A 19,495-nucleotide genomic window follows, 5' to 3' on the forward strand; every position below is an offset into this window, starting at 1 on the left:
GCCTTGAGAGACGCCGACCAACTCTACGAGAGCATTAAAAGAGAATAAAATCATAGCACTTACATTTAATAAAATGAGGCTGGAGAATATCATGCTAAGTAAAATATTCCAATCCCCCCAAAACCAAAAGCTGAATGTTTTCTCTGATATGTGGATGCCAATTCACAATGGCAGGGTTGGCTAGGGAAGAATAGAGTTACTTTAGATTAGGTAGAGGGGAGTGAAGGGGAGGGGAGGGGGTATGGGGGTAGGAAGATTAGTAGAGTGAATCAGACATTAATCTATGTACGTATATAACTATATTACCGATGGGATTCTACATCATGTATAACCAGAAGAATGAGAAATTATATTCCATTATATATGATGTATAAAAGTACATTCTATTGTCAGGTATAACAAATTAAAACAAATAAAAAAAATTTAAAAACCATACTCTTGAAGACTAAGTACCAAGTGTGGCTACTCATGTTAAAATACAAAGACCTGTTAAATCAAGATGGAAAGAGAGATGATGCACTCATCATCCAATGAGTAGGATTTGAATCCTAACTGCATGGCAGGAATTAGATATGCTCACTGGACTATACTCTCTGAACCTATGTAACTAGGAAGCTGGTGACCCACTACACAGTGGGTAGAGATGAGTGAGGACAGTGATTCAAGGCCCAACATCTCAGTTATTTATGTTCAATTTGAAATTTGGAAAAGTTAGTTAATTTATTTCCCTATACCTGAGCTATTCTTTTTCTGTAGAGATAATGGGACTTACAAATATAAAATATAGCCATTTTTTTCACATTTAAGCTGCAGAAAATAAGAAATAGGTTATTAGAGTAATAATTTCAGAACTCCAAGAAATCAACACCTAAAATCTCATTTTGAAATGTGGAAAAATATAAATAAATGTACAAAATATGATTCCAACTAATGCAGGGGAAATAGTACAAGTTCATTCTCCAGTGGGTCACTCAAACATAACAGTAAGTAGCATATATTTACTTATTTATTTATGTAAAAAATAATTTTTGAGACCTCAGTATTTGTCACACACTGTGTGTGAGGTGTTGGATATCTAGTAATGAGTAAATACACATAGATATACTCTCACTCACTCATACATACAGCCATTGTTTATTATGAAAGTCAACAAATTCCTCATTGTATTGGAAATTCATGTAAATATGAAACACTCTTGAATAAATTCTTTCTTCACAGGAAACCCTAAAATCTAACACAGTCAGAGATAATAAGGTTTCAAAGAGAAAGGGTTGTACCACTGATAATGTGAATGTAATGTGGCTCTGAAATCAGCTAAATCTGGCACCCTTTTCCTGATGTTAAGTTAGATAAACAGATTAGCATCAACTATTTTTGTGGCTGCATTTACTTTCATTTTTATTTTTCATTTGTTCATTTTAGTTATACATGACAGTAGAATGTATTTTGACATACATACATGACTCCACTTGTGGCTTCATTTTTTTTTGCATTTATTGAGACTTTGTAGCACATATAGCAATCTGGAAGTCTCCTTTAGTTTATAGGATTAACTCAAGTCTTGGATAATAAGAAAACAGTTCTCATCAAACTTTATATATATATATATATATATAAAAGTAAAACATGAAAGTCCTTAGTAGGTTTGTTCTTTCTCAGTGTGGCAGAACAGGAGCACATCATGAGTGTTGAATGCATCTTTGATTTATAAAATTGGAACTACAGCTTTGGCCTCTGGGCCCATACAGATAATTAAAATGCTAAATGAAAATTTTGTTTTACTGCAATTACATCCAAATGTCATCATAATCAAGTTCATTTTTCAAGTGACAAGGACTATTCATCATATTTGAGGATGGCACATACACATAGGTCTGTTCCCACAAATCCAAGGAACAAGGCATCAACATTTTCTCCTGTTATTTTACTAGATACTAGAGGACCAGGACCTGAAAACACCTTCCAAAATTACTGAAATATTGTAGAGAGATGTGTCTCATCTCCTTCTGTTTCAGAAGCAAGGTCTCAGAGAACCACGTTAGTGGTTAGGCATTCTCTTTTCCTTCTTGCATTACCTTCTAAGCCTTGAATACTGAGTTCAAAGATGGACAAAACATTATTTTAGCTTGGCTAGATTTATAAATATTTTTGTGTATCTGGAACATTTAAAGTTAAAGCTGTTCCTGTGAAAGTAGTTTCTAATTCTGTAATAACATCATTTGACATTTTGAAAGATTAAGGTATAGTAAATGAACTGAAGTCAGTTGAACAAATACAGTTTTAGCTTTCAAAGAAAATCACACATTAGATCCCAGATAAATACTATTTGCATTCATGAGGCATAATGTAAACTTTTAGACATCACTTATTAATTACATACCACATGCAAGGTCATTGACAATTTGAGACTATCACATTTCCTAAGCTCAGTGAATTTTGATGTATCTTTTGATGTATCACTGAAACAGATCAAAGAACCCATAATAGTCAAAACATATTTAAAATTGTGACAGTCTTATTTTCTTTTTCAGAAAACAAGTGAACTCAAAGTTGGATAGTTTTTTAATGGGACAAAAATAAATCAGAATCAATTTGAAGAATATACAAGGCAATGTGGTATTGTGAGGTTTAACACTTTTCATTAAGCAAATTACACAACCTTCTCTGAGTTGATGGCTCCATGATTGCAGAGACCATGAACAACAGCATGGCTATTCAGAAAAAATCCTAATGTTCAGATCACAGCAGAAAAAGACTTCCCATCTGGTATTTGAAAGAGGACTATTGAGTTTTTCTATCTTTATTTGAACTTACTTATAGACTGCTAAAGTGCAGATTTAGTGGACACATTTAAGAGAAAACTATGCTTACATATCAGAGAAATTCCCAGTGCCTTGGATAACAATAGTAAAACAGAGTTAAGCCAGATTTTGTGGGAAGTAGTTTATAAAATCTGCACCAGTGAAAGGTACTTGATTATATTTCTTTAATAAAAATTCAGTTAAAAACCACACATAATTTTGGTTCTCTATAAATATTTCATTAAATTGGACAGAAACATAAATCAAATCCTATTGTCCCCAGTGTGAAGCAAATAATAAATGCTCATTTCTAAGGTGACAATAGCTATACAGCAGTTAGAGTCAATATCAAAAAAAGGCGGGGGGGAAATTTGCACATACTGTAAAAAGGGCACACATTCGGTCTATCTTCTCTGGGTTTCTTGGCCCACCATTCTTGTTCAGTCTCACCAGAAACCGCTCACTGAAAAGTAGGAAGCAGAAAGAAAACTGTAAAGAACTATACACTTTAGAACAAATAAAAAAAGGTATATACACAGAATCCTCAAATACTTACAGGACAGCTTGTAAGAGATAGGTGAGGCCCAAAACACATATCTAGTAGCAAGACACCCTATTTTTTTTTGTGCCAAATAACATGCTGCAGACACTCCAAACTGCCAGATAGATGTTGCTGTTTACATGTTTGTTGTGGCTGTGAGTTTTATATCTCAGAAGGGCACTAATAAGGACTGTGTCATATTTTTCCCCAATTCCCCCAAAGCACCTGGCACAATGCTAAGCCCATTAACAAGTATCTTTGATGTGAGAACTCTGATCATAATAAAAATATTAATTATATTACAGCTAAAAGAATCTACATTATCCAATTTACATCTTCCTATATGTAACTCTGGAGAATCTATTTTAGGACTAAGGGGAAAAAAACACTACAAGGACTTACAAAAATTTGAGTGAAAAGTAAAAAACAAATGATGTGTTATAGCTAAAGCAGAATTTTGTTGAGGGCTGCGATCAAGTCAAGATGGCACCTGGCAGTTTGCCAGGAGGAGTGGTTTGTGAGGCAACGCCACCGAGCCATTAAGATGATGAGGATTCCTTATTGGCTGACTACTGTATCTAGATTATGCTAATTGAGACAAGCTATGTGTAATCAGTAAGGTATATATACCTCTGCTGTACTGAAATAAAGCGACTCCTGCTACCTTGGGTGCCCGCTACCTTGAGTTCCCGCTTCAACCTTTAAGTTGCTTGTCACCTCCCGGTTATTGTGCCCAGCCGGACTGCGGCAGAATTTAAGTCAGTAAATATTTTATTTCTCAAATAATATAGGTAATTCCATACGGAAATTATTGAACTAAAAAAATAACAGCCCATAGATGTAGTTTTTGTAACATTTGGAGAAATATCTCCTTTCTCCCTTATCTCCTTCCAGTCCCTACACAGAATCTCATTTCATCTCTTCATGCTAAGGTTCCCTACCAACTTAACAGGAAAACTGAGGCACGGTGAAGACAAAGTATGGGGCTATAAAAGTAGTTTGCTTCCCTTGTGTCCCCAGTCACACTAACTGAATACATGTGACATCTGTAAAAGGACAGGTATTAAAATATTCTACAAGAATTATAAGATGGAATATCAACTGCATGGTTTGATCAGTTCATGTATTCATTTGTTCATTTAGTTGACACAGTTATTTATTATTATTAGTTTTTCCATGTTTTTGTTGGTATACTATTATTTTACATAATGGCAGGATTTGTTGTTACATATTTGTACATGCACACAATATAAAAATATAATTTGGCCAATATCATTCCCCAGTATTTCCACTTTTCTTTCCTTCCTCCCTTCCCTTGGTTCCTTTCCTCTACTCTACTGGTCTTCCTTCTATTTTCATGAGACCCCATGCCACCAATGTTTTCCTTTTTCTTCTCTAGCTTCTAAATATGAGAGAAAACATGAGACCCTTGATTTTCTGAGTTTGGCTTATTTCACTTAATATTCTCAAATTACATCCATTTTCCTATAAATGACATAATTTTATTCTTCTTTATAGATGAATAAAACCATAGATTATACCACATTTTCCTTATCCATTCACCCACTGACAGAAACTCAGGTTGGTTCCATCATTTGGCTATTATGAATGTGATGTTATAAATGTGGGTATGTATGTATTGCTATAGTATGCTGACTTTAATTCTTTAGGGTAGACACCTAGGGATGGTATAGTTGGGTCATATGGTGGTACCATTTCTAACCCTAGTCTTTTTTTTTTTTAGTTGTAGTTGGACACAACATATTTATTTTATTTATTCATTCTTATGTGGTACTGAGGACTGAAATGAGAACCTCACACATGCTAGGTGAGCATTCTACTGCTGAGCCACAACCCCAGCCCCGTTAGGTAACCCTAGCCTTATGAGGAACCTCCATATTGATTTTTATAGTGGTTGTACTAATGTACAATTCCACCAATAGTGTAAAAGTGTTCCTTTTTTTTCTACATCCTCCCTAAAATTTATCATTGTTTACATCTTTTTTAAGCTTATGGTTCTTTTATTAACAAGGGCTTTGGTTACCTGAACAAAAATGTGTTTGAAAGTGGGGTGGTGGTAGTAATGGTGATTCAGGTCTTTGTTTTGTAAGGCAAATGGACACTTAGTACATGTTTGATTTCTGACCTCAAATGCCTGTTAGGTTTAGTAGTCTAATGACAGGGATGAAAAACAAGAACAAGAAGTCATTAGGAAAACACAAATTTAAAACAGTGAGAAACTACTACATAATCTATTAAAAGGGCTAAAATTAAAGAATGAATATCAAGGCTTGGCAAGAATATAAAGCAGATAAAATGCTCATAAACTGTTGGTGGGAATGCAAAATAGTACAATTACTTTGAAAAACAGTTTGACAGCTTCTTACTAAACATAAACCAGTAATTCTACTCCTGGGTATTTACTCAGGAGAAATGAAAACATGTCCACACAAAAGCCTGAATTTGAATGTTTATAGCAGCTTATTTATAATAGCAAAAAACTATAAATTGCTTTCAAAGGATAAATAGTTCATATAACCAAATACAATTGCACAATTAAAAAACACAAGAAACTACTGAGACATATAATAATATAGATCAATCTCAAAAGCATTATGTTAAGTGAAAAGTTAATCACAAAGACCATATGCTGTATATCACTATTTTTTATTTTGGGGAGTATCAGGGATTGAACCCACAGGCACTTAACCACTGAGCCACATCCCCAGCCCATTTATTAATTCTTTATTAGTACATAATCATTACATATCAGTGGAATTTGTTGTTACATATTCATACATGCACACAACATAATTTGGTCAATTCCAATTCCTAGTTCCTCTCCTTTCTTTTCCCTCCTCCTGTTTTCTTGTCTCCTTCCTCTACTCTACTGGTCTCCCTTTTATTTTCTTGGGATTCCACTTCCCACTCTTTCCCCTTTTTCTCTGTAGCTTCCACATATGAGAGAAAATATACATATATGTTACTATCTATATTACATTCTGGAAAAGGCAAAACTATAGGGTCAGAGATCAGGGGTTGCCAAGGCTGAGAAAGGAGGGTACACTGTCTATAAAGGTGCAGGGGGAACCTTGGGGTGATAAAATGTTCTATTTCTTTGTTACAGTGAGATTGCAATAAATTACAGAGACAGTCTCAATGTAAAGGATGGAGCCATCTTTATTCACCAGCTGGGGAGGCACCAGCTGGCAGGATGAGGAGGCAGGCTGCATGTCTATACACCTTGACCCCCTCCAGGGGTTAGAGCACACCTTTTATAATTTAAAACCACAAGTAAAACATGTCAGTATATTAATTATAAGTGGCTTTTGCTATGATTCAAAATTATAAACATCATGAGATCTAAAATCATAAGCAGAAGGGGAAGTGGGTCAAAATGACCCTAGTTGAGTATGATTTAAAGAATGTTTACTAATATCTAGACAAACATTCTCTGACAGGATAGATTGCCCGGAAAAAATGGAACCAAAAAGAGAAAATTTTACATCATATAAGAAGAAGAAAAATATCTGTGTTTCTATGCAGGGTGTGCCAAGCAGGATCAGGATGGAAGAGGCAGAATTCTCTCAAGGGAGAAGCATTTCTTACATAACATGGAGATTTAGGGTAAAATGGAGTCTGTTTAGTCATTGACTATATAGCCTGGCCCATATTATCTTAACTGTAATGGTGGTTTCACAATGACATACAATCATCAAAACTCACTGAATGATGCAATAAAAAGGGCAAATTTTACTACTAAAAATTATATCCAACAAGTCTGACTTCAAAAAAGATGGGATACACATTAGCACATTAACATCTCATGGAATAGTGTTACTACAAGGAAAAATATTAAAGATAAAGGAGACAGAAATTAATAAAGGAAAACCCTTGATGAGGTGAGAACTAATAGAATGTAGATGACAGTCAAGAAGGAAAAAGATAGGTTTAGATACACATAAATTTGTAGTTTTAGTAACAAAACGTTGAGGCTTATTAGAGAAACAGGAAATAAGAAAAGTACATTTTTTAAAAAGACATACAAAAACATTAGTAAAAATTCTCAGATCATTTGAAAGAAAAAAGGAGAAAAGATAATTGTGACACAGACAGTTGGAAAAAAGGGACAATTAGGCAAATCAATTCTGTCTCCAAAATATATTTTTAACATTTATATCTCTTTCCATCTTCTTTGCTTCCATTAGTCTAAGCCACCACTAGATTCTAGCTTAGATTTATATAACAGTATTCCAGGTGGTGTCTTACTTGTCCTTTTGCCTCTCTAAAATGTGTTCTTTGGAAAGATTGATCCTTTTCAAATGTCAATCAGATTACATAATTTCCCATTTCAGAATCTTTTCATATAATAAACTAATGTTTTACAAGGTTGTCAAGGCAATTCAAATTCAAGATGGAAAAAAATAGAATTTCAAAAAATGGTGCTGAAAATATTGGATGCAAAAATACAAAGTAATGAAGCTGGACTTAAATTTCATATCATATATAAAAATTAACTAAAAATGGATCATAGATCTAAATGTAAGAGCTAAACTACAAAAACTCTTAGAAGAAAATTTATCTCCATGACCTATGGATAATGTTTTTAGGTGGAACACTAGAAGCACAGCAACAAAAGAAAAAATAGGTAAGTTGGACTTAAAATTAAAACTTTTGTGCTTTGAAGGATACCATCAAGAAAGTAGAAGAAAAGCTAGAAAATGAGTGAAAATATTGGCAAATCATATATCTGATAAAAGATGTATGCTTATACTATGGATCAAAGATTTAGGAATTAGACCAGGAGTTTTACAACTGCTAGAGAAAAACAGAGGATCAACAACCCAACATATGCATACAGGCATAAACTTCCTCAATAAGACTCCCAAAGCTCAAGAAATAAAACTGAAAATTTAAATGGGATGGCAAAATATTAATCTGCACAGCAAAGGTGAGTATGAAGAGAAAAGCTACAGAATGGAAGAAAATCTTTGCCAGCTACTCTTTTGACAGAGGATTATATCCAAAATATAGAAAAACTAAAAAAAATGTAACCACAAAAGACAACCCATTTAATAAATAGGAAAATTAACGAAACAGATATTTCTCAAGAGAAGAAATACAAATGACCAACAAATACATGAAAAAATGTTCAATATCTATAGCAGTTAGAGAAATGCAAATCAAAACTACACTGAGATTTCATCTCCCTCTAGTTAAGAATTGAAATCATCAAGAACACACATAATAATAAATGCTAGTGAGTTTGTGGAGAAAAGGAAAAAACCTATACTGTTGCTGGGATTATAAATTAGTACAACCACTATAGAAATCAGAATGGCAGTTCCTCAAATGACTATGATATGATCCAGCTATACCACTCAATCTTCAATATTCATCAAAAATAACTAAGTCAGCTTACTATAGCAATACATTGTGTACCAATGCTTATGGTAGAGCAATTCATAATTGCCAAATTGTGGAACTGCCTAGGTTCTGTCAATGAATGAATGGATAAAGAACATGTGGCACATATACACAACAGAGTCATAAAGAATGAACTTACTCGGCTGGGATTGTGGCTCAGTTGTAGAGCGCTTGTCTAGCACATGTGAGACCCTGGGCTCGATCCTCAGCACCACTTAAATATAAATAAATAAAATAAAAGTATTGTTTCCAACTACTTCCAAAAAATAAAAAAAAAATGTTAAAAAAAAGAATGAACTTAGGTCATTTGCAGAAAAATGGATGGAACTGGAGGACATCATGTTAAATGAAGATAGTCAGATTCAGAAAGTCAAGGTTTAGATCTTTTCTCTTGTATATGGAAGACAGAAAGAAAACAGGAGAGAAGAGGGATTTTGAATAAAAAGAAGGGAGACAAGGTGAGTAGAGGATGAGGATGGGGGTAGGAGAAATGGGAAAGTGAGGATAATGGCAATGAAATTGACCAAATAAGAATAAATCAGGCCTTCCGACCAGCAGACAACCACAGGAGGTCAAGCCCAGCCACCCAGATCCACCCACACTTGCCTGAGTGGGACCCAGGTTCACAATAGGCAGAGTTCCACCCCTCCGTTGGCAGACACCCACCCAAGCCCAGCCTCTGGCATAGGACCACCCATTCCAACCAGCAGACTACTGTGGGAGGTCAAGCCCAGCAGCCCAGATCTGCCCAAACCAGACTGCATGTGACCCAGGCTCACAACTACCACAGGAGCCCAGGCCTGGCCCAGATCTACCCACACCAACTTGCACAGGATCCAGGTCCAGAGTAGGTCCGAGTTTGTCCCCCCCTGCCCCCACCTGGGAGCCTAAGCCTAAACAACTTCCATCTTGGGACACTGTAGTCACCGCCATAGCCTTTCCCACATAGTAGCCCCTAACTTTTTGACAACAGGGCCTAAAAGCAGCTACATCTCAGAGCATGCATTCCAAAGAGAGTGTGAGGCCCACCCTTTCAGCCCCATATCTATAAGACATTGTTTCCATCTTGGGGCACCTCAACTATTATCTCAAGTTACCTCGGCTATTGCCACCACCATCTTTAGATGCAGTAGCATACATAGAGGGACACCACCAGGGTCTTAAAGCCCAACATCAAGGTGAGGCACAGATAATCTTCATGGGTACTACAAGAATATAGGGAAGAAACTGTAATATCTCAGATCCATGCTGTAAGAAAGAAAAATACATAGACAACATGAAAAAAACAAGGGAGGAAAGTACACCAAACAAACCAGGATACTATAATAACAGAATGCATAAACAGCGAAGTTGATGAAATATCAGAGAAGGAGTTCAGAAGGTTCATAATTAAAATGATCTGTTAATTAAAGAATGACCTAAAAGAGCAAAAACAGGCAAAAATTGATCACTCCAACAAAGAAATAAGTGAGCAAATACAGGCAGCAAAAGATTACTTCAAGAAAGAAACAGAGACTCTGAAAAAAAAAACACAGTCAGAAATCCTTGAAATGAAGGTTACAATAAACCAAATAAAAATCTCAATAGAAAAAATAACCAACAGACTAGATCACTTGGAAGAAAAAAGTTTAGATAATGAAGACAAAGTATACAATCTGAAAAATAAAGTTGATCACACAGTGAAGATAGTAAGAAACTATGAATAGAACATCCAAGAATTATGGGACAGCATCAAAAGACCAAATATAAGAGTTATTGGGATAGAGGAAGGCACAGAATTTCAAACCAAAGAAAAGCACAATCTCTTCAATGAAATAATATCAGAAAATTTCCCAAGCTTGAAGAATGAATTAGAAAACCAACATTATAAGAGATAACATTTGTAGCAGAAGCAGGATGCCAAATGTATAAAATTATAATAGATCTACACCAAGGCACATTATAATGAAAATGCCTAGCACACAGAATAAGGATAAAATCTTAAAAGCCAAAGAGAGAGGAATCAGATCACACATAGGGGGAGACCAATTCATATCTCAGCAGATTTTTCAACCCAGACCCTCAAAGCCAGAAGATCATGGAACAACATATACCAAGCTCTGAGAGAAAATGAATGCCAACCAAGAATTTTATATCCAGCAAAATTCGGCTTCAGATTTTATGATGAAATAAAAACCTTCCATGACAAACAAAAGTTAAAAGAATTTACAGCAAGAAGGCCAGCACTACAGAACATTCTTGGCAAAATATTCCAAGAAGAGGGAATAAAAAATAAGGATGAAAAATCACCAGAGGGAGGTGTTACACTATGGAAAATCTAATAGAGGAGAAACCAAGTCACATTAAATAACAAAAATGGCTACAAATACAAATCATGTCTCAATAATAACCCTGAATGTTAATGGCCTAAATTCACCAATCAAAAGACATAGGCTAGCTGACTGGATTAAAAAAAAGACCCAACAATATGCTATTTCCAAGAGACTCATCTCACAGGAAAAGACATCCACAGACTGAAGGTGAAGGGTTGGAAAAAAATCATACCACTCACATGGACTACAGAAGCAAACAGGGGTTTCCACCTCATATCAAATAAAGTAGACTTCAAGGAAAGTTAACCAAAAGGGATAAAGGAAATTTCATATTGCTCAAGGGAACCATACACCAACAATACTTGACAATTATAAATATGTATGCCCCAAACAATGGAGTAACCACGTTCATCAAACTCTTTTCAAATTCAAGAGTCAAATAGACCACAACACAATAATTTTGGGTGACTTTAACACACCTTATTTACCACTGGATAGATCTTCCAAACAAAAACTGAATAAAGAAACTATAGAACTTAATAACAAAATCAATAACTTAGATGTAAGTGACATATATAGAATATTCATCCTTCAACAAGTGAATACACTTTCTTCTCAGCAGAACATGAATCCTTCTATAAAACAGACCATATATTATGTCACAAAGCAAATCTTAGCAAATATAAAAAAGTAGAGATACTACCCTGCATTCTGTCATATCATAATGGAATGAGGTGGTGTGGCTGGCAGACGGAAGATGGCGCAGAACGCAGAGGCTTTGCTTGTGGGTCACCAGACCAAGCTCTGAACACAGCACAAGGTCACCCGAGCAACCCCCACCACACCAAACACCCTATGCGGGAAACAGACAGAATCCATCTTGAAAAAACTTATTAGCCATCTATCGGTGGGCATAGCTACCAGCGTGGTTCTGCGGCTGATCAGAGAGATTTTGGTACTATACAAGAGCAATATAAATATATAGGGGAAAAATATTAAAAACAACAGTCACACAGAGCTGGAAAGAAACGTGAGCAACATGAAAAAAACAAGGAAAGAAAGGACCACAAACGTTGCAGGACAATTCAACATTATAAGAGATAACATTTGCAGCAGAAGGAATGATTTCAGGATATACATGGTTCAGATGATCGGGAGTCTCAAGGAATACTTTAGACAGCAAATTCAGACAATGAAAGATCACTCTGACAACGAATTACATAAACAAATCCAAGAAGCAAAAGATCAACTCTACAGGGAGATTGAGGTTATACAACAAAACAAAGCAAACAACAACAACAACAAAAACCAAACAGAAATCCTAGAAATGAAGGAAGTAACAAACCAAATTAAAAACTCAAATGAGAGTATCACCAGTAGAGTAGAACACTTAGAAGATAGAACATCAGACAATGAAGACAAAGTATATCATCTCGAAAAGAGTGTAGACAGCACAGCGAGACTGATAAGAAACCATGAGCAGAACATCCAAGGTATATGGGATAGCATAAAGAGACCAAATTTAAGCGTTATTGGGACACAGGAAGGTATAGAGGTCCAAACCTAAGGAATGAGCAATCTGTTAAAAGAAATAATCTTAGAAAACTTCCCAGACATGAAGAATGGAACAGAAATCCAAATCCTAGAAGCCTACAGGATGCCAAATATGCAAAATCACAAGAGATCCACACCAAGACACATTATAATGAAGATAGATGCCCAACATACGGAACAAGGAGAGAATTTTAAAAGCCAAAAGAGAAAGGAAGCAGATTACATTTAGGGGTAAACCAATTAGTCTGATCTTTCAACACAGACTCTGAAAGCTAGAAGATCCTGGAACAACATACTTCAAGTGCTGAAAGATATGAATTAGAACCAAGAATCTTGTATCCAGCAAAATTAAGCTTCAGGTTTGAAGATGGAAAAAAAAAAAACCTTCCATGATAAACAAAAGTTAAAAGAATTTGCAGCTAGAAAACCGGCGCTTCAAAACATCCTTGGCAAAACATTACATGAAGAGGAAATTAAAAATAACAATGAAAACAAACAGTGGGTTGTAGTACAGTAAAGGAAAAACTAACCAAAGAGGAAAAGCAAATCAAGTTAAAGAACAAAAATAAATGAATATGGCTGGAAATACAAACCATATCTCAACAGTAACCCTAAATGTTAATGGCTTAAACTCACCAATCAAAAGACATAGGCTAGTAGACTTGATTAAAAAAAAGATCCAACAATATACTACCTACAGGAGACTCATCTGATAGGAAAAGACATACATAGACTGAAGGTGAAAGGTTGGGAAAAATCATACCACTCACATGGACCTCGGAAGCAAGCAGGGGTGTTCATACTCATATCAAATAAAATAAACTTCAAGCCAAAGTTAATTAAAAGGGATAAAGAAGGACACTACATACTGCTCAAGGGAACCATACACCAAAAAGACATAACAATCATTAATATATATGCCCAAAACAATGGTGCAGCTATGTTCATCAAACAAACCCTTCTCAAGTTCAAGAGTCAAACAGACCACAACACAATAATCATGGGTGATTTTAACACACATCTCTCACCACTGGACAGATTTTCCAAACAAAAGTTGAAAATTAAAAAAATTAAAAATAATGAAATTAAATTAGAAATCAATGGTAAAGCAAGAAACAAAAGCTACTCCAACAAATGGAGACTAAATAATATGCTACTGAATGAACAATGGGTTGCAGAAGACATCAGGGAGGATGATTAAAAAATTCATTGCATGGTGTTCATTCCTTAAAAGAAGAAAAAGTCAACACATAAATGACCGGACGTTACACCTCAAAGTCCTAGAAAAAGAACAAATCAAAACCAAACACAGTATAAGACAGGAAATAATTAAAATCAGGGATGAAATCAATGAAACTGAAACAAAAGAAACAATTGACAAAATTGACAAAACAAAGAGTTGGGTCACTGAACAAATAAACAAAATTGACAGACCCTTCGCCATGCTAACGAAGAGAAGAAGACAGAAAACTCAAATTAATAACATATATGATGAAAAAGGAAATATCACAACAGACACTACAGAAATACAGACAATAATTAGAAATTATTTTGAAAACTTGTACTCCAATAAAGTAGAAAATATCGAAGGCATTGACAAATTTCTAGAGTCATCAAGAAAACTGAACCAGGATGATATACACAATTTAAACAGATCAATTTCAAGCGTCAAAATAGAAGATGCCATCAGAAGCCTACCAACCAAGAAAAGCCCAGGACTGGATGGATACACAGCCAAGTTCTACAAGCCCTTTAAAGAAGAACTAATACCAATAGTCTACAATTCATTTCACAAAATAGAAAAAGAGGCAGCATTTCCAAACTCATTCTACGAGGCCACTATCACCCTGATTCCAAAACCAGGCAAAGACACATCAAAAAGAAAGAAAAAAAGAAAACTTCAGACCAATATCTCTAATGAACATAGATGCAAAAACTCTTATTAAAATTCTGGCAAATTGAATACGAAAATATATCAAAAAGATCATGCACCACAATCAAGAGGGGTTCATCACAGGAATGCAAGAGTGGTTCAACATACAGAAATCAATAAATGTAATTCATCACATCAATAGACTTAAAGATAAGAATCATATGATCATTTCAATAGATGTAGAAAAACCATTTGACAAAATACAGCACCCCTTCATGTTCAAAGCACTAGAAAAACTAGGGATAACAGAAACGTACCTCAACATCATAAAAGCTATCTATGCTAAGCCCCAGCCCAACATCATTCTAAATGAATAAAAATTGAAGGCATTCCCTCTAAAAACGGGAACAAGACAGGGATGCCTATTTCACCATTTCTATATAACATAGTTCTTGAAACACTGGCCAGAGCAATTAGACAGATGAGAGAAATTAAAGGGATACACATAAGAAAAGAAGAACTCAAATTGGCACTATTTGCTGATGATGTGATTCTATAGTAGACCAATGTTACCTAGAAGACCCAAAAAATTCCACCAGCAAACTTCTAGAACTAGTAAATGAATTTGTCAATGTAGCAGGATATAAAATCAACACCCATAAATCAAAGTTCAGGAAAACTACTCAATTAATAATAGCCTCAAAAAAAAAAAACAAAACTTGGGAATCAACTTAATGAAAGAGGTGAAAGGTCTATATAATAAAAATTACAGAACCCTAAAAAAGAAGTCAAAGAAGACCTTAGAAGATGGAAAGATGTACCTTGCTCTTGAATAGACATAATTGACCATACTTCCAAAAGCACTATACAGATTTAATGCAATGCTGATTAAAATTCCAATGACATTCCTCATAGAAATAGAAAAAGCAATCATGAAATTCATCTGGAAACATAAGAGACCCAGAATAGCTAAAGCAATCCTTGGCAAGAATAGTGAAGCAGGTGGCATCACTACACCAGACCTTAAACTATACTACATAGCAATAGTAACAAAAACAGTGTGGTACTGGCACCAAAACAGACTGGTAGACCAATAGTACAGAATAGAGGACCCAGAGACTAACCCACAAAATTATAATTATCTTATATTAGACAAAGGCGCCAAAACATGCATTGGAGAAAAGATAGCCTCTTCAACACATGGTGCTGGGAAAACTGGAAATCCATATGCAACAAAATGAAATTAAACCCCTGCCTCTCACCATGTACAAAACTCAACTCAAAATGGACCAAGGACTTAGGAATAAAACCAGAGACCCTGCATCTAATAGAAGAAAAAGTAAGCCCTAATCTCCATCATGTGGGACTAGGCCCCAGCTTCCTTCATAAGACTCCTTTGGTATAAGAATTAAAATCAAGAATCAATAAATGGAATGGAATCAAACTAAAAAGTTTCTTAGCAAAAGAAACAATCTGCGGTGAATACAGAGCCTACATCTTGGGGGCAAATCTTTATCCCACACATCAGACAGAGCACTAATCTCTAGGGTATATAAAGAACTCAAAAAGCTAAACACCAAAATAACAAATAACCCAATCAATAAATGGGCCAAGGACCTGAATAGAAACTTCTCAGGATATACAATCAATCAACAAATACATGAAAAAAATGTTCATCATCTCTAGCAATTAGAGAAATGCAAATCAAAACTACTCTAACATATCATCTCACTCCAATCAGAATGACAGCTATTATGAAGACAAACAACAAGTGTTGTCAAGGATATGGGGAAAAAGTTACACTCATACACTGCTGGTGGGACTGCAAATTGGTGCAGCCAATATGGAAAGCAGTATGGAGATTTCTTGGAAAACTGGGAATAGAACCACCATTTGACCAAGCTATCCTTCTCCTTGGTCTATACCCAAAGGAATTAAAAACAGCATACTACATGGACACAGCCACATCAATGTTTATAGCAGCACAATTCATGATAGCTAAACTGTGGAAACAATCTAAATGCCTGTCAATAGATGAATGGTTAAAAAAATGTGGCATATATACACAATGGAATATTACTCAGCAATAACAGAGAATAAAATCATAGCATTTGCAGGTAAATGGATGGAGTTAGAGAAGATAATACTAAGTGAAGTTAGCTAATCCCAAAAACCCAAATGCTAAATCAAGAATCTTTTAGATAAGGAGGCTGATTTATAGTGGGATAGGGAGAGGGAACATGGGAGGAATAGATGAACTCTAGATAGATTGGGAGGGGAAGGAAGGTGCATGGGGTTAGAAATGATGGTGGAATGTGATGGTCATCATTATCCAAAGTACATGTATGAAGACACAAGTTGGTTTGAATATACTTTGTATACAACAAAAGATATGAAAAATTGTGTTCTATATGTGTAATATGAATTGTAATGCATTCCACTGCCATATATAAATTTTAAAAAAAAATTAAAAAGAATAAAGAATACAGCTTTTTGTATAATTATAACACTAGAAATTAAAAATAAAAAACTAAAATATGACCAACAACAAAAAATTCAATAATAAAAAGACAAACCAATAAAAAACAGGCCAAGACTTAAATAGATGTTTCTCCAAAGAATATACAAATGGCCAATAAATGCACATGAAAAAATGTTCAACATTATTAGCCATCGGGGAATTACAAATCAAAATCAGAATGAGTGTACAGCTTCACCACCACTATGATAGATTTAATCAAAATGACAGATAATGAAAAATATTGAGAAGAAGGTAGTAAAATTGGAACTATCATACCCTGTTGGAATATAGTCATTTTGGAAAAGTCTGGAAGTTTTTAACATATTTAAACATAGTTAACATACGACCCATCAATTATACATCCAGTTATATACCCCAGAGAAATGAAAACATCGTCACTCACAAAAAGAACTTGTGAATAAATGTTCACAGTAGCATTATTAATAATATCCAGAAGGCAATAACAACAAAAATATCCATCAGTGAATGGATAAGTAAATAAAATGTGGTAGGTATAGTCATATAAAAAATATTATCCAGTCATGAAAGGAATGAAATACTGATACATGCTACAATGTGGATGAACCTTAAAAACATTATGCTAAGTGACAGAAGCCAATTACAAAAGACTACATGTTGTATGATTCCATTCTTATGAAATGTCTGAATCTATGGAGACAGTATATTAGTGGTTGTTTAGGGATAGGGGTCTGGAGGAAATGGGATAACTGTTGAAGGATATAGAATTCCTTTGGGGGTTGGTTAAAATGTTCTAAGATGGATTACAATCCAATAATGGATTTAAAATTCTAATATACTGAAAGTCACTGAACTGTATCCTTTGAATGGGTGATTTATATGACATTATATCTCATAAGGCTGTGATAATAAACAACAACAAATCTTTTCATGGCTTATTCTCACTCTCAGACAACATGTAAATTCCTTTCCAAGTTTTGCAATGCCTTGTGTGGAACATCTGACCTACTTTTACAGCCCCATCTCATTTCACACGAGCCTTTCTTGCTTACCACTCTCCACATACATCAGTCTCCTACTTACAAGTTTATAATGTCTTAAACATGCCAAGCTCATTCTTGTTACAGGACCTTTCCATATTCTGTTATCTTTGCCTGGAATGCTGTTCTTTCAGTCCAAGTATTTGGGTCATTGCCATCCCTCAGGTCCTAGCTCAAATGGCAGTTGCCCAGAGAAACCAACTCTGATGACTTCAGCAAGAGCTACACTCCTCCCCTATTACTTATTCTTTTGGCATGAACTAATTATTTTCTTTCTTTATTATATTTCTCTTACATAAAGAGTAAATTTGTTTTTTTAATTGATTTTTAAAAATGACAGAAGAATGCATTACAATTCTTATTACACATATATGCCACAATTTTTCATATCTCTGTATATAAAATATGTTGACACCCAATTCATGTCTTCATAAATGTACTTTGGATAATGATGTCTATCACATTCAACTATCCTTGCTAATCCCCTTCCCCCAGTAAATTTTTAAGGGCAAGGAAATTTGTTCTCAGTTGTGTTTCTAGTACTTCCAAGATCTATAGGTACTCAATAAATGCTGAATGAACAAGGTGGAAACTTTCTGAAGATCACCATAAACTGAATGCAATTCATTCTATGAAGAAAAATCCATAATCCAGTGGGAGCAAACAAGACAGTAAGCACAAATCAACCTTCTAACGTGGTGGCCATGGATTCAGAAACATTAAGTATATTGTGGCAGACATAATCTCCTTGCTTCACACTAAAAATATATTTTCTATTTCTTTCTGGGTACTTTGCTAGATATAAAACTTAATCTTCTTTGAGTGCAGCCATGTGATTGAGTTTCAGATGCTAAAATATGACTGGAAATGATGTGAACAACCTGTAGGCCTAACCCTAAAAAACCTGATATATGTGCCTTCATATGTTCCCTCTTCCAGCTATATGGGGTAGACATGATCTCCCAGGGTAACCCTGGGACCATGCATTGATGATGGAAGATTATCTATTTGTCTAGATTCCTGAAAGATTGTACAAATGAGGAATACCTTACTAAATGCAGATTCACTCACACAGCACTGTTATACAAGAATAAGACACACTTTGAATTTTAGCCATCATACATTTTCTTCCTTTAAGATTTATATAGTAGGGCAACTTTGCTTGCTTTATTTAATTTTTTTAAAGAATTGTACATATTGGGGGTACAGTGTGATAATTGAATATATGTATACGATATGTAATGATCAAATTGGGATAATCAGAATTTCCATCTCCTTAAACATTCATCATTTCTTGTGTTTTATATATTTATCTATTTATTATAGCAGTTAATATATCCTAACTAGTATGTATACCTTGCATATGATGACAACTCAATTTTAACTATTAACTTGGTAATAATCTTCATGGACAGCTCATGGATATGAGAATAAAAGTAATTTTAGG

General features: G+C 34.8%; 1 protein-coding gene across 10 annotated transcripts in view; it reads right to left on the reverse strand.

Annotated features, from left to right (window-relative positions):
* Positions 1–19,495, reverse strand: part of Dock3 (dedicator of cytokinesis 3) — a 552,674-nt gene that overhangs the window by 168,112 nt on the left and 365,067 nt on the right. For all 10 annotated transcript variants that reach the window (XM_048794632.1, XM_048794629.1, XM_048794628.1 and 7 more), the window contains one exon: positions 3,183–3,264. In XM_048794632.1, the coding sequence (XP_048650589.1) occupies positions 3,183–3,264 (82 nt within the window). The remainder of the gene's footprint in view (positions 1–3,182; positions 3,265–19,495) is intronic.

Source organism: Marmota marmota, unplaced genomic scaffold (genome assembly GCF_001458135.2).
Source record: "Marmota marmota marmota unplaced genomic scaffold, marMar, whole genome shotgun sequence".
NCBI classification, from domain to species: domain Eukaryota; kingdom Metazoa; phylum Chordata; class Mammalia; order Rodentia; family Sciuridae; genus Marmota; species Marmota marmota.